This window comes from Bos grunniens, chromosome X (genome assembly GCF_055505025.1).
Source record: "Bos grunniens cultivar Pamir isolate PY7600 chromosome X, Bosgru_T2T1.0, whole genome shotgun sequence".
Classification (NCBI taxonomy): Eukaryota; Metazoa; Chordata; class Mammalia; order Artiodactyla; family Bovidae; genus Bos; species Bos grunniens.
The window spans coordinates 6,833,567-6,849,848 of record NC_141194.1 but is presented as its reverse complement, the minus strand read 5'-3'; the positions used below and the strand labels follow the sequence as shown (position 1 = coordinate 6,849,848).

The 16,282-nt window shown below is 49.1% G+C and overlaps 1 protein-coding gene across 4 annotated transcripts in view; it reads left to right on the top strand.

Moving 5' to 3' along the window:
* The window catches only part of GPR143 (G protein-coupled receptor 143), a 49,300-nt gene extending 33,170 nt beyond the window's left edge, over positions 1-16,130 (top strand). For 2 of the 4 annotated variants that reach the window (XM_086387925.1, XM_086387927.1), the window contains 5 exons: positions 2,280-2,389; positions 4,765-4,873; positions 6,562-6,679; positions 7,935-8,178; positions 15,692-16,130. In XM_086387925.1, the coding sequence (XP_086244051.1) occupies positions 2,280-2,389; positions 4,765-4,873; positions 6,562-6,679; positions 7,935-8,178; positions 15,692-15,786 (676 nt within the window). In that variant the 3' untranslated portion in view covers positions 15,787-16,130. Of the gene's footprint in view, positions 1-2,279; positions 2,390-4,764; positions 4,874-6,561; positions 6,680-7,934; positions 8,179-9,412 lie in introns of all 4 variants that reach the window. The other 2 variants (XR_015159021.1, XM_086387926.1) reach the window with 2 other exon arrangements.
* Positions 16,131-16,282: the final 152 nt, after the last annotated feature.

The following is a 16,282-nucleotide window of genomic DNA, read 5'->3' as shown; positions in this document are numbered from 1 at the left end:
CCATTTGTGTATGTATTGTCTATGGCTGCTTTATCCATTAGAGTTGAGTAGATTTGACAGAGGCCATGAGGGTTCTGAAGCCTAAAATATTTCCTATCTGTTCCTTTAGAGAAAAAGTTTGCTGACCTGTGGTGTAGACTATTTCTCCCCATCTTTCTTAATTTCTTGCAGCTGCTCACTCAAATGTCTCCACAGTCCTATTGCCTTGTCAACTGTGACTACTTCCAGGCCTCTGTGTAGACCCCTCAAAACAATCTGCTCTCCCCAGGAGCCTTAAAAGGACGAAGACAGAGTAAGCAGCTGTTACAGAGGGATGCACTTAATCGGAAAGAGAATTTTTATCACTCACCTCCACCCATGGGATCCTGGGGCTGTTTCATTTGAGCCCAGGTGCTCCCAGATTAACACAAGGCCTCCACCTGAAGCATTTTCATTCTCCATCATCTTATCCTCCAACATCTCCACCCTCAATCATCCCCACCCTCTATCATCTCCAATATGCATCACCTCCAACCTCCATCATCTCCACCCACCATCATCCCATCATGCCCATCTTCCATCATCTCATAGGCCATCATCTCACCCTCGAACATCTGCACCCAATATCATCCCCACCCTCCAACATCTCCACCCTCAATCATCCCCACCCTCCAACTTCTGCAACATCACATGCAACCATCATCATCTGCAACTTCCATCATCCTATCTTCTCTAACCTCCATCATCTCATCCTCTATCATCTCATCATCTCATCTTCCATCATCTCTACTCTCCATCATCTCCACCTTCCATCATCTCATCTTTCATCATCTCCACCATCCATCATCCCACCCTCCATCATCTCCACCATCCATCATTTTCATCCTCCATCAGAACCGTCCTCCATAATCTCCAGCCACCATCATCTCATCTGCCTCATGTCCACCCTCCACCATCTCCACCCTCCATCAGTCTGCCCTCCACCATCCCATCATCTCCACCCTCCATCTTCCCATCATGTCTACCTCCATCTCCTCCTCCTCCATCATCTCCTTCTCCATCATTGCCACATTCCATCATCTCCACCTTCCATCATCCCATCATGCCCACCCTGCATCATCTCATCCTCCAATGTCTTCACCCTCCATCATGTCCACCCTCCATCATCCCATTATCTTCTCTGCACCTTCCATTGTCTCCACCCTTCATCATTTGCATCCTCAGAGCACTGTGCAGGCTCCCACCCTCACTCATCTGTCCCTCATCATTCGAATCTCATCTTTTGCTCCTCCTGTTTCCCTTTCTCCCCTCAAGCCCTTGTAGACCATGGTTTAGCTTTCACAGCTGAAGAAGAAAGCTTCATTTAAAAAAGAACGCACCATCTTCACATGGTATTGCCATCCTTAGGGCAACAAAAGGTGGGCACTGCATTGTTCATGCCTGGTTTTGTGCATTCTTCCACTTTCATCTCTGGTGTGTGCACTCCATACTGATGACAGCACCGGCATCTTTATCATGCCCCCTTCCCGGGCCTCCAGGGCTACGCCCTCCTCTGGCTTTCCCCCTCATCTGGGGTTGGACCTGAGCAACTTCTCCTTTGGATGCCCTCTCCCCCTTTGCCACTTTCTCTACATTATGCATTTGTTCAGTGACACTCCCGGCCTTGGTACCATAGCTGTGTGTAGCATACCACCATGTCCCGTTGCTGACGGACGAGTCCCCCAGCCCATCAGTAGACATTCCTGTCTTGTTTCTGAAAAGAACCACCGAAATGATTATGGGTCACCTTGGGAACAAGTGTCCTGAGAAATAGGAAGCTCGGGTGTTTTCAGTTGTTCGAGGGCAGAGCTTGGATCTTATTGGTGATGTCAGCCAGGCCTAGAATGTAGTAAAGTGCTGAGGACCTTACCAGTCTATTGAGTGCCTTTGTCTTGCTTGAACTGTGTGTGTTTTCTTTGAAGGGGTCCCACAGGGGGGTTGTGGTGGGGGTGGGCGTCCATCATCCCAGAGTCTTTCCTGTCTTTACTTTTTTCCAAGGGGGAACTTGAAAAGTGGCCCACTTTCTGAGACAAGACAGAACTGTGATTGATCTTCCTTCTCCTTCTGTGACTTACTTGCTTGTCCACAGACATGATGAGATGTGAGTCAGGTTTCCTTCCGGCAGCCAGAAGTGATCTGTGCATTTCCCCTTGCGCTCTGGGTCCTCTTATCTCGGCTTTCAGATAAGGCAGCGGGTTATTTCAGGTAAAGCCTTATTGTTGGAGAATGCCTCGGTTTTTCTCTCCCCCCCTCCCCACCAGGTGCGAGAGGGGCCTGGAGCATGCCATCCCCCACTACATCACCACGTACTTGCCGCTGCTACTGGTCCTGGTGGGCAACCCCATCCTATTTCGAAAGACAGTGACCGCAGGTAAAGGGCAGGGAAGCTTCCCTGGGGATGAGGCCACGGGGATGAGCCCCAGGACTTGGGCCCCAGTCATTACCTAGGATCCCTGACCTCATCTGTCATCCTGCAGAGACGAGCAGAATGAAGTTGGGGAGAGTGAGTGGGTTTACATTAGTGACAGGGAGCAAGCCTGCTCAGTCACGGCTAGATGGTCTTTGCCAGCACGCGTTAGCGCACAGCCCAGGGACCTGTGGACTTTTTCCCTTCTACCTGGACTCATCCTGGGTCTATCCATGGCGTGCCCCCAAAGACCCAGTGTCCTTGAAAACTGGCGGAGGGGGAGATGGGAACAGGAGAGGAAAGGAAAGGTCACCCGTGGGTGAGGGGTGGAGATGGACAGGGCTGTCCCCGGTGGCGGAGGGGCTGGCTCCCCCCGTGCTGTCTGGGCCCATGTCTTCTCCCAGCTGGGCAGGAAGCAGGAAGGGGCCCACAGGACATGAGTCAGAGGCACCAGAAAGATCTGGGCGAGAAGGTGAGTCAGCAGACTCACAGGAGGGGGCCTGCATTCCAGCCCCCTACCCCATCCTTGAGGAGACGAGCCCTGGGGCAATTCTCTAGCCCCCTCGTGCCCTGTGGGTCCCTCACGGGCAGAATTGGAATAAAGAAACACACCTCCACAGAAAGGTCACTGGAGGATCGACTGTGGATTGCAGAACTTTAAGCGACATGCTCTGCTACTTAGGGAGACAACATCACCAAGGCTCTTTGGGTCTCTTTCTCTTCGTATCTGCGTTGAAAAACAGTGTGTGTACACCTGTCAGTAACACAACATTGGAAATCGACTCTACTGCAATAAAAATTTAAAAACACGCAACCCCCATAGTGTATTAGAAAAAAAGAAAGTGAAGTCACTCAGTCGTGTCGGACTCTTTGTGACCCCATGGGTTGTAGCCTACCAGGCTTCTCCATCCATGGAATTTTCTAGGCAAGAGTACCGTAGTGGGTTGCTATTTCCTTTTCCAGGGGATCTTCCCAACCCAGGGATTGAACCCTGGTCTCCCGCATTTTAGGCAGACGCTTTTACCATCTGAGCCAAATATAGCTTTTTAAAAAACATTGCATTAAAAACAGTGATCCAATTACATCAAATAAAGGAAAACGAAGTGTAGGAAAAAACACTGGAAAGAAATATACTAAGATGCTAACAGTAGTTGTCTTTGGGGGGATGATAGGTTGTTAATTTTTTTTCTAAACTTTTTTTTATATTTTTCAACTTGTCTAAAGGAGGATGCCAAATCTTTCAATATTTTAAAATAGCAAGTATGAGACTCCCCTGGAGGTCCAAGGGTTAGGACTACACGCTTTCACTGCAGGGGGGCCTGGGTTTAATCCCTAGTTGGGGAACTAAGATCCCACGTGCAGAGAGTCTTGGCCAAAGAAAGAAAGAAATCAAGGATAAATTATTACTGTTTACATTTTTTGGCCGCATCTTTCAGCATGGGGCATTATAGTTTCCTGATCAGAGATTGAACCTTGCCCCCTATGTTGGACGCATGGAATCTTATAACCACTGAACCACGAGAGAAGTCCCCTAGTGAATTATTTTTATAATAAAAATAACATTTATATTTATATTTAATATTTATAAAATAATTTTTATTATAAAGATAAAAAGTATAAACTCTTAAAAATACAGCTCCTGAACGAATAAAATCCAGATAAAATCGGGGGTGTAGTTAACAGCACTGCACCAGCGTTATTTTCTTCATGCTGACCAACGTGTGGCTGTGAGTGTGGTTGCGGAAGACGTTAACACTGGAGGCAGCTGGGTGCAGCTATATGGGGGCTCTACTATCTCTGTATATCTTATATAAATCTAAACAATTTCAAAAGTGAAAGTGAAAGTGGCTCAGTCATGTCGTGAACCCATGGACTATAAAGTCCGAGGAATTCTCCAGGCCAGAATACTGGAGTGGGTAGCCTTTCCCTTCTCCAGGGGGATCTTCCCAAGCCCAGGGACCGAACCCATGTCTACCGCATTGCGGGCAAATTTACTAGCTGAGCCACCAGAGAAGCCCCAGAATCCTGGAGTGGGTAGCCTCTCCCTTCTCCAGGGGCTCTTCCTGACCCAGGAATCGAACTGGGGTCTCCTGCATTGCAGGCGCATTCTTTACCAGCTGAGCTATCAGGGAAGCCACAAAGACTTCAAAGGAAACCTTTAAGAGCTGTGTATTCCCCCTGAGTGTCTGAGAAGCGCCCCCGCCCCTCCCCATGCAGTGGTGAGAGAGGCATGGCTGGTATCTTGCCTCCTGCTCTTCAGGGTGACTTGCGGGCTCCCATCCAGTTTGCTGGCCTTTGTCGATCGTGAACATCACACACCATTCCCCTCTGCTCCACAGTGGCCTCCTTACTGAAGGGAAGACAAGGCATTTACACGGAGAACGAGAGACGCATGGGAGCCATGATCAAGACCCGATTCTTCAAGATAATGCTGGTTTTCATTGTTTGGTAACGTGTTTCTGTTTCTTTAAACTCTCACTGGTACGTGAAGTGCAAACCTCTTGTAAGCTGCCTTCCCAAGTGTGACCTGAGTTCCAGAGGCAGAGTCTTGGGAGAGGAAACCTTTAGAGGCTTGTCCAGATGGCCCTGGAGGCAATGCTGTCCAGACAGGAAGGCCAGTCTGCACCCATGACCTTCTGGAAAGAAATTCACATCCGCTCAAATTATAGAGAATCGCTAAGAACAGAAAATCCTCACTTTAACGTGGTCACATCCCAACCACTTGCCTCTGGAGTACTGTCCCATCGCCGAGGATTAACATTCAAATCAAATGCTTCATCGTGCCTTCTAAATCCATCTTTTATTTTTGCACCCATCTTTGTTTTATTTTTTAATTAATTAGTTTTTTGTTGTTGTTGCTGCAGTGTGAGGCATGTGGGATCTTACTTCCCCGGCCAGGGATTGAACCCTCATCCCTCTTGCACTGGAAGTACCGAGTCCTGACCACTGGATGGCCAGAGAAGTCCCTGCATTTGTCTTGACAGCAGGATTCCTGTATCTGATGAGACTCAGGGATGACACCCCGTGTCTGTGTGATGACTCACAGCTCAGGGCAACAAGGACAGAAACCATGACTCCCCAGGCAGTCCAGTGGTGAGGACTCTAAGCTCCCACTGCAGGGGGTAAGAGTTCCATCTCTGGTTCAGGAAACTAAGATCCCGAAAGCTGTGTGGCACAGCCAAAAAAACAACTAAAAAAAAAAAAACAAGAAGGGTAGAGAGCAATCTTCATCTCCTCAGTGGGCCTGCCCTGTCCCCCACAGGCAGTCTGCCCCAGCATTTCACGTGGGTTTGCTCTGTGCAAATAGAGCTGTGACAAGTACCAAATCAGAAAGCCCTTTGCTGCAGCGACAGAGTGCTTTGCCAGACAGGGCACACGTTGGTGGTTAATAATTTATCTGATGGGAAGAGGCTGGTTTGGACATTCTCCTGGGAGAGCCGTGAGTCACCTCCCTTTAAAAATACCCCGAGCCCGCCATTTCCAACTTCGCCGACCTGCCGAGACTACCGTCAGAAATTTCCGACATAAAACATCAAGGTTCGTGTTGGTTTCCATCAAGACGTCAGCTTACTCGTCAAAGGAGGAACGACTTCTGGGCTATTTGACGTGTGCCAGAACCTTCCACCCGATGTGGTGTTGATTGTGACCATCAGGAGGGTCTCTTGGTCTCTGCTTTCGGCTGAGGGGGATGCCGTCTCTGACGTCTAATTCTCGTCTAATTCTGCAGCTACTTGGTCACCCCTCCCGGACTTCTAGGTCTTGGGAGACATGTTCCCTGGGGCTTCTCAGGTGGCTCAGTAGATAAAAAAATCTGCCTGCAATGCCGGAGATGTGGGTTTGATCCCTAAGTTGGGAAGATCCCCTGGAGGAGGAAATGGCAACCCACTCCAGTATTCTTGCCTGGGAAATCCCATGGACAGAGGAGCCTGGAGAGCTACAGTCCATTGGGGTCACAAAGAGTTAGACATGATGAAGTGACTCAGCAGTCATGCATGCAGACATGTCCCCTGACCTCTGGCATTGAAAAAAAAAGGATATTGGGAAGCAATTATCCACCCATTAAAAATAAGCAAAAAAAAAAAAAAAGAATGATATCACATGTTCTCTTTACCTGTGGCCCATTTTCTTTCTCACAGCTGGTTCTCAAATGTCATCAACGAAAGCCTTTTGTTCTATCTTGAAATGCAACCAGATATCAACAGCAGCTCTTTGAAACAGGTCAGAAACGCAGCCAAGACCACGTGGTTCATGATGGTAGGTCAATCTTGATTTTAAATGTACTTCCTAAAGGAGAAGAAAAAAACCCAGACAAGATAAAAACCACTGAGAAGTATGATCTATGTGTTATTTAAATATGTGGTGAGTTGAAGAGGTTGCGGGGGCCCCCTTATCTGGCTGTGGTCCGTGAGTTAGCTTGTGCATTTACTCTTGGCATCAGTATTAAAGGGATCCGACTCTGGTAAGTCAGTTTGGTAAGTGTCTCAAACCTTTCAGGCTGACTAAACATATCTGGGAATTTATCTGCAAGAAATGTTTCAGACTGAAAAAGCCACAAAGTTGGAGGTATTCCTTGGAACACTATCCATAAATATAAAGCATTCTAGACAACCCACATTTTCTTTTTTTTATAAAAGGGAATGGTTAAGTAAATCACTGTGTTTGATCTTGATGAAATGGTATGCAGATGCTGAAAATGACAATGTAAAGTATGACAATTATGAAATCTCATAATAAGTGAAAAATGCAGGATGTAGAGATTATACTCATTTCAACTACCTAATCACACATGTAGGCAACAATATTGCCTAGAAACACACCACCATAATCAGGTGGAAAGCTCATGGATACATCGTCCTCAATGTTTCCAGGATATTGTGTCCCCACTGCAAAAACTCCATACAGGAGCTGTTAGTGGAGAAGTGCCTGGGTTTCCGTGGTGGCTCAGCGGTAAAGAATCCGCCTGCCAATGAAGGAGACCCCAGTTCGATCCCTGGGTCAGGAAGATCCCATGGAGAAAGGCCTGGCAACCCACCACTTAGCAAGTAAACAAGTGGAGAGGCTCACCGTGTCCTCAATTAAATGCGTGTGCATTCAGTGTTGCCATCATTATTAAACACATATGACTCTGGTAAGTTAGTTTGGCAAGTGTCTCAAACTTTTTAGGCAGACTAAGAATATCTGGGAATTTCTCTGGAAGAAGTGTTGCAGACTGCAAAAGCCACAGAGTTGGAGGTATCCCTTGGAACACTGTCCATAAATATAAAGCATTCTAGAGAACCCACATTGCTGGGGTGATGCCCGGGACCTTCCTCTCCACCCCTCTTGTCTCCTATGTCTCCCACGCATCTCTGAAGGCTCAGAACCTCCAAGCCAGTCTTTCTCTTGCCCCAAACTAGCCAACAGGGTGCACCCCAGTTGAGGCCAGCCCTGTGGACCGAAGTGACCCCTGTGAGCCCTGATGCCCATCAGTGCCCTGACTTATATGCCGTCTCTTTCCCCTCCCTTCCAGGGGATCCTGAATCCAGCCCAAGGTTTCCTGTTGTCCCTGGCCTTCTATGGCTGGACAGGCTGCCGCCTGACGCTTCCAGGTCCCAGCAAGGAGATCCAGTGGGACTCGATGACCACCTCGGCCACCGAGGGGGCGCCCCCCTCCCCCGGGGGCCCCCACGAGCCCGGGGAAGGCCCCGCTCCCAAGAAGGAGCTTCCGGGCGGCACGCACACTTCCGATGAGGCCTTGAGCTTGGTTTCTGAAGGTAAGAGCCTCTGGGTAGAGGCAGGCCTAGGTTGGGGGCCCCAGGCTCCCCAGGAACTCCTTTGTCAATGACCAGGAGGCTCCCTGCCCTGATTTCTGGAACCAGCTTCAGGGCATGAGTGGAAAGGGACCACCTTAATCTTGCAGCTCGTCACTCACCTCTCCTTGTAATGTGAGCGTGGTGCCTTTCCTCTGCCTGCGTGCCACGTGGCTTCAGTCCTGTTGAACTCTCTGCGTCCCCAGGGACTGTCACCCCCGCTAGGCTCCTCTGTCCCTGGGGATTCTCCAGGCGAGAATACTGGAGCGGGTTGCCATGCCCTCCTCCAGGGGATCTTCCCCACCCAGGGACTGAGCACCGTAGCCTTGTGTTAATAATCACTAGCTCTGCCTTGGGCTGCATGACATTCTGAGTCTGAGATAAACGGTCACTTCTCATCCGGTGCTGACGTGTGCTGTAAGACAATGAACAGTAGGCGACCTGACCTCTGGAGATTTTTACGTGCAGTTTTGGTTTGTCCACTTCATCCGGGGGCATTTAAGATGAAATGCAGGTCACCCGTCGCTGGCCCTTCCACTCTGTCCTCTTCAAGACTCTCGCACCGTGGTCCTCAAATTGGTCCTTTTTTTAAACTCCTGTTCATCTAATTTGGACTTCCCCTGGTGGCTCAGATGGTAAAGAGTCTGCCTATAATGCTGGAGACCTGGGTTCGATCCCTGAGTCGGGAAGATTCCCCTGGAGAAGGAAACGGCAACCCATTCCAACCTCCTGCCTGGAGAATCTCATGGACGGAGGAGTCTGGTGGGCTACAGTCCGTGGGGTCGCAGAGTCGGACACCACTGAGAGACTTCACTTTCACTTTTCATCTAATCTGGGGTTATGTCCATTAAGCCAACTGATGTGGAGGGTGCAAGTATTAGTTTAAGGCCCAAATAATGTTTCTTTAAAGCTTGAAAGTGAAAGTGAAGTCAAGACTGCTTTCCTTTAGGATGGACTGGTTGGATCTCCTTGCAGTCCAAGGGACTCTCAAGGGTCTTCTCTAACACCACAGTTAAAGATGTGGGTGAAAATCAGCAAAGAGAATGACTCCCATATACAAGACCCCTATGTCTATACCACAGGCTGTATGGTGAGGCCAGAACCCTCAGGAACCGGGGGCCTTTTCGAATAAAGTGGTAATCTCGGAAATGAGATAAGGCTGCCTTAATCTCGGGCGTGTTTCCTTTCTCCTTTCCAGCCACTTTGCTTTCATAAGACAGAAAATACTGTTACATGTCAGAGAAAAACCCAGAGATACAAACTCGAAGTGGTAAGTACGGTTAGGCCTCTCCCCGTCTGCACTGTTAGGATGAAGCTTGACCTGTTCATCATATCCTTAAGCCTCTATCTGCTACTTTAGGATTGACTTCCAGGCCGACAGGCTTCCACCGAGCCTTCGTCATTAAGCATCTAACATGGTGTCTGGCACGTACTCGCCACTTAACAGAAAAGGCAACTGAATTTGAACAAATATTCCTTGAGCGCCTGCAACCCAATCAACACTATTTTAGCTGAGGCGGGGGCTGGGGTGTGAGCGTCTCTGAGAAGCATCACGTGGGCAACTTAGAAATAAAGACTTATAAATAAATAAAGGCTGAATTTGCATGTAGTTTGGTGGTGGGAAGCTGGAGAGAGGCATGTGGGGAAGAGATCTGTCCAGGAGTGTTTACAGATTCTGCATTTTTATCTTGGGGCCAGCAAAAGGCCAGTTAAGGTTTCTGAGCGGAGATAGAACACTTACATTTGCTCGTAGGACTAACCTAGTGACTGGAAAATTCCATGGATGGAGGAGCCTAGTGGGGCTACAGTCCACGGGTTCGCAAAGAGTCAGACACAACTGAGCGACTTCACTTTCATGACTATGGCGGCGGTTCACAGTGAGAGGATCTGTGTATAATTCCTGATGACAACTTGAGTTCAAAATACGAGGAGCATCTTTGTAAAGAATCAGGATTTCCCCCAAGCCCTCACATCTTTCCAATAATCCCTTGCTTTTCCAGTCTTCCTCTTTCTCCATGCAATCCCGTGTTTCCCACAAAGCTCTATTTCCCTGTAATTCCCTACTTCTCTCTCCAACCCCATGTCTTTTCCAACTCTACACTTCTCCCACAATTTTCTTTCTTCCCCTTAATCCTTGCCCTGCCCACAACTCTCCATTTTCCCACAGCTTTCTGTTTCATTCCAGAATTCCTCTTTTGAATAATTTTACTTTCCCACAGCTCTTTGCTGTCTGTGGTCAGTCTTATATCACCATTTTATCTCCTAGGGTTCTGTTCCCGACCACATTTCAGTTCTTCTGCCATTTTATTCTTCTATGATTTTCTGTTCTCATTTTTGTTTTTTTCTTTTCCACAACTGCCTATTCATCCCCAAATTATTCATTCTTATGCAAAAATCTCCCAGGGCTCCCCTAACCCTCTTTTTCACGACGACCAGTCTCTCCCACAACACGCTTTCCCCGTAACGAAACAACGTAAGACTGTATGATCCTTGCCCACTGCCGCCCGCCATTCCGTCATGTTCTCTGCCTGCCTGCTGTGGGTGGAGTTTAGTCAAACAATCAGTTTAATCACAGAGGTGAGAAATGCTAAAACAAAGGAGAACAGTCAAAGGAGACCAAATAATAATAATATACTCATTAAGTGTAGTGAGATTTCCACTGTAGCTCAAACAGCAAAGAATCTGCCTGCGAGGCAGGAGACCCGGGTTTGATCCCTGGGTCGGGAAGATCCCCTGGAGAACAGAATGGCAACCCACTCCAGTATTATTGCCTGGAGAATTCCATGGACAGAGGAGCCTGGTGGGCTACAGTCCATGGGGTCACAAAGAGACATGACTGAGTCACTAACACACAGACACCAGGACCTTTAGTTCTTTCTGAAGGGGCTATAGATAATATTCTGAGCCACCTCCTGTGAGCTGTCTTATAGATACCAAAACACACCAGGTGGAAACGTTAACGACATGATGACCCAACTGTACCCAGGACTTGCTGCTGCTGCTGCTGCTGTCGCTTCAGTCGTGTCCGACTCTGTGCGACCCCATAGACGGCAGCCCACCAGGCTCCCCTGTCCCTGGGATTCTCTAGGCAAGAACACTGGATTGGTTGCCATTTCCTCCCACAATGCATGAAAGTGAAAAGTGAAAGTGAAGTCGCTCAGTCGTGTCTGACTCTTAGCACCATGAAGTCAGTGAAGAGGATTATCAGAGGTGACTGTACTGCTTCTGCGTGTAACGCGCCTCCCCCACCCCACCGCAACTTTGTCTCTAAAAGCTCTCACTCTCTGCCTGTCGGGGGGTTGGCCTTTGGACAGACGTCTGCCACCCTCCTTGTAGTTGCTGGCATCTGAAACAAAGCAAATTTTTCCTTTCCACCAACCTGGCCCGCTTATTGGCTTTTGAGCGGCAAGCAGCCAGACCCTTTCATGCATACCTTTTGGTCACTGTAATCTTCTGTTCTGACAGTCCTGTATCTCTCCCTCAAGTTCCTGTCCTTTCCCACAGCACCCTTTCTCACAATTCTGTCTCTCCCATCTCTCTGTATCCTCTGACACAATTCCGTGGCTCCAAAAGTTCCTTTTTCTCTCTGGGATGCCGCGCTTTCTCACAGGTCTCTTTTCCCTTCATCATCCCTCGTCTCCCTCTTGCAGTTTTCTCTTCTGCAATTCTGTTACTCTCACAATACCTTGTCTTTCCCTCCACTCCCTGTTTCCTCTTTCTTTTCCCCCCACACATGGTTCTATTTTGCACAATCTTCCCTTGATCTTCAGAGTTCCCTGTTCTCTCCCACGCTTCCCCGTTACCTTCCACGTTTCTATCCTGTCTCATGCATCTTGTTGTCTCAGATTCTTTCCTGCCACCCATGTGCGGTCCACATAACTCCTGGTATGGGTTCCCAATGCCCAGGGAGTATGGGAGTGAATAGACCCCAGGGCCTCCAATCTGTCAGGCTGGCTAAACCTTGAAGGCGGTTCCACAGCTTGAAGGGGATGCACGGCTAGGTGTCACACATTCTTTATAGCTTATGCTCCATACTTCCTGGCTGGGGTTGCCAATTTAGGGCTTTGAGATGTCAAGGAATCCAAGGACAATGGCCCAGGGCCCAAGAGACGACATGCCTCCCCGAATGGCAGGTCTACACGGAGCTAGGAGGCTCCCAAGAGCCTGCTTGGACTTGCAAGGCTCACTGCCGGGAGTTGCTAGGAAGGAAGCCTGGCCCTTGGGCACTGTGAGGTCACCAGCAGCTGCACTTCCTGCAAGGACACTCAGGTATTCACACGCCATGGATGCAGAATGAGTGCACACCTACCACAGCCTTGTTGGATTTGCTAAGACCAGACGAGAAACCCGTGGAAAGGCAGACATGCTGGAAAGCACTCGGTGCAGACAGCAGGCCAGCTCAGCCCAGGCGGGGCTAGGCTTGGGGGCTCAGGGGTCATCTGCAATGGTGCTGGCATCTGAGACTCACAGAGTGGTTGTGGCAAGAAGCGGTCTCCTTTGTGGAGCCCGAGGGGACAGCGAAGGATGCAAGAACTTAGGAGAAACAAAAAACCACAGGATGTGGAGCATGCCCCAGAGTGTCAGGTCACGAGGGTGGGTGCTGAGCTGAGACCTCGATCACGAGCCACTGTGTGACCCTCCAGGCCATGGTCTTTCTGCAAGAACTACAGAGACTGCACACAAGTTCCCACGCGCTCAGGATGTGAGGGTAAACAGTGTGGGGTGACCCTGTGAGAAATCAAAGCCTTTGTGAAGCGCCTCCAGCAGCAATGCGGTTTTGGAACCGGAAGTCGTCTTCCCAGCTGGTGCCTGGTCTCCAGTTGAGCTGTTTCAAATCCTAAAAGATGACGCTGTGAAAGTGCTGCACTCAATATGCCAGCAAATTTGGAAAACTCAGCAGTGGCCAAAGGACTGGAAAAGGTCAGTTTTCATTCCAATCCCAAAGAAAGGCAACGCCAAAGAATGCTCAAACTACAGCTCAATTGCACTCATCTCACACGCTAGTAAAGTGATGCTTAAAATTCTGCAAGCCAGGCTTCAGGAATACGTGAACTGTGAACTTCCACATGTTCAATCTGGTTTTAGAAAAGGCAGAGGAACCAAAGATCAAATTGCCAACATCTGTTGGATCATCAAAAAAGCAAGAGAGTTCCAGAAAAAATCTACTTTTGCTTTATTGACTATGCCAAAGCCTTTAAGCGTGTGAATCATAACAAACTGTGGAAAATTTTTAAACAGATGGGAATACCAGACCACCTGACTTGCCTCCTGAGAAATCTGTATGCAGGTAAGGAAGCAACATTTAGAACTGGACATGGAACAACAAACTGGTTCCAAATAGGAAAAGGAGTACATCAAGGCTGTATATTGTCGCCCTGCTTATTTAACTTATATGCAGAGTACATCATGAGAAACGCTGGGCTGGATGAAGCACAAGCTAGAATCAAGATTGCCAGGAGAAATATCAATAAGCTCAGATACACAGATGACACCACCCTTATGGCAGAAAGTGAAAATTAACTAAAGAGCCTGTTAATGAAAGTGAAAGAGGATAGTGAAAAAGTTTGCTTAATTCTCAACATTCAGAAAACTAAGATCATGGCATCTGGTCCCATCACTTCATGGCAAATAGATGGGGAAACAATGGAAACTGAGAAACTTCATTTATTTATTTTTTTGGCTCCAAAATAACTGCAGATTGGGACTGCAGTCCATGGGGTCGCAGAGTCGGACACAACTGAGCAACTGAACTGAACTGACTGCCTGGCCTCCAGGAGGAGCGCGTTCTCTGCTCCAGCCAAACAGCTGCTCCCACCATCTTGACAGGCAACCTCGACTCTCCTGAGATGGGGCTGCAGGGTCCATGCCCGTTGACGTGAGCCTTTCCCCCCCTCTCCCGTCTTCTAAATTCCTCTGCTCTCTGTGGGCTCGTCACTCTTGGTGTGACCTACCCTGACCTAGAGCCCCCCGGACGTATCTTCATCCTGCCCTGGGAGGACCCTCCCAGCGCCTCTCCCCATGCAGCGCACCGTGGGGTTTCATGTGGTGGTCGTGGGGATGCTACAAGCGCTCTTGTTGGCCTGGTGATTAAGAATTTGCTTTATGATGCAAGGAACACCAGTCTGACCCCTGGTCCGAGAAGATCCCACATGCCATGGGGCAATAAAGCCCGTGTGCCACCAACTACTCAGCCTATGAGCCACAAATACTGAAACCCGTGCTCTGCAACAACAGAAGCCACTACAATGACAAACCCACTTACGGCAACTAGAGAAAGCCCACGTATAGCAACAACAGGCCCAGCACAGCTACAAAGAAATAATTTAAAATAATGCACTTAAAGCACAAGCGACTCAAAAAAAAAAAAAAAATGTTGGACGTCATCGAAATTAAAAAAATAAAGGAAAAAGGAAGTGCTGTGAACGATGGCATATCCGTAGAGGGCAGGAGACTAGTTTTAGCGAGGGGTCCAGGACACCTCCTTGAGAATGAAGTGACATTTGAGTTGAGACCCGAGTGCAGTGTGGGAGTGAGCCACGAGAACATCAGGAGAGCTTCATAGGCAGAAAAGGGGATGTGCAAAGGCCATGTGGCAGGATTGAGCTTGGGTATAAAGAAGCCTGTGCCTGAAGTTTGTGAGCGAGCAGAGGGTCATGACGGGAACAGGCTGCAGCTGTCCATAGGGTTTATAGGTTGAGAGAATTTGGGATTTGGAGGTTTTCAGCAACGGGAGTCACCTGCCTCATGCACAGTTGAAAAGGCCACCCTTCCCTATGTCTTCCATGGCTCACACACACACACACACACACACACACACACCCTAGAACCTGGCACAACAGCAGGCAAGCCTGGGTATTTCTGCCCTGAGAGAATAATCTTCACATCTGTTCCCACAGGTTCCAGAGGCAGGTGTGTCATTGGGATGGATTAAACGGGCCTCTAGGGGTACAGTTTTGGCGAGTGATGCCTGGCTTTGATTCCACTGATTGCTCCCCACACCCTTCCCCCTCCTCCAGCCACATGGCATCATCTGTGAAAAGGCCACTCTTAGTTTTACCAAGAGAAGGCCTCCGGGTACTTCCTAGAATTGTGCAAGTGGTGGCCAGGTGACCATGGAGCCCCCTGCCCAAGTGACCCCCCACCCCCCAGGACCACCGAGCACTGAGATATCGGGACCCCTGATTTAGCGCAAGTCCCAGGGCCCTGAAGCTGCACGGTGTCAACAGGCCCGGTTTCCATTTGCTCTGCAGCGTCCACAGGGTTTGGCTGAGAGTGTCTCAGGGTAAGGGCAGTGGGGTGGATACAGTCATGACATCAGTCAAGTTGCCCGAGATGATCCTGTAGGGTTTGCTCTAATCCCGCGTAGGTGGACGTATTATGTATTTTTCTTTTTTCGCTTTTTAATACGGCCGTGCAAGTTGTGAAAGGCATTCCCGGACATTGACACTGACCCGTGACAGTCTTTCCTCCTCCCCAGGTTCCGGCGGCAGCACCATTGAAATCCACATCGCAAGCGGGTCCCGCGGCGGAAAGGCCCCCGACTCTCTTCCGAAAGTCCAAGGAACCCCGTAGAGAGGACGAGACAGAGGGCTCTGGACCCTGTGTGTATTTTCAGACGCGAGGGTTCTCATCCCTTATGACGGTACCCTTGCCCTTCAGTCAGCACACTGCGGGGTGTAGCGTCCCCCCCCAGCTGAATCTTCCTGTCATCACAGTTAACAGAGTGTTCCCTGGCAGCCTCTGTGTGATGCAGAGGCCCACCGTGAGCCTGTGCTTGGAAAGGAAAGGCAGATTCCCTTGGAGCCCAGCAGCTTGTCTGGAGTCTCCGTGGACGTTCGTTTCTCTGATCTGGCTGTAATGTCAACGCCAGATCCAGGTCCTTGGAAGAGTTAATAAATAACAATAATTAAAAAAAAGAAGTAGTTGTGTCTGAGCTCCCAGCCTGACTTGGGGTCTGTCTGAATAACACCTCTAAGCGAATGCTCTTGTGTAAGATAAGTGATGATGCAGGGACCGGGGACGCACCTGGGAGCAAGTTCCTCACCCACCACTAGGGGGCAGAGGAGGG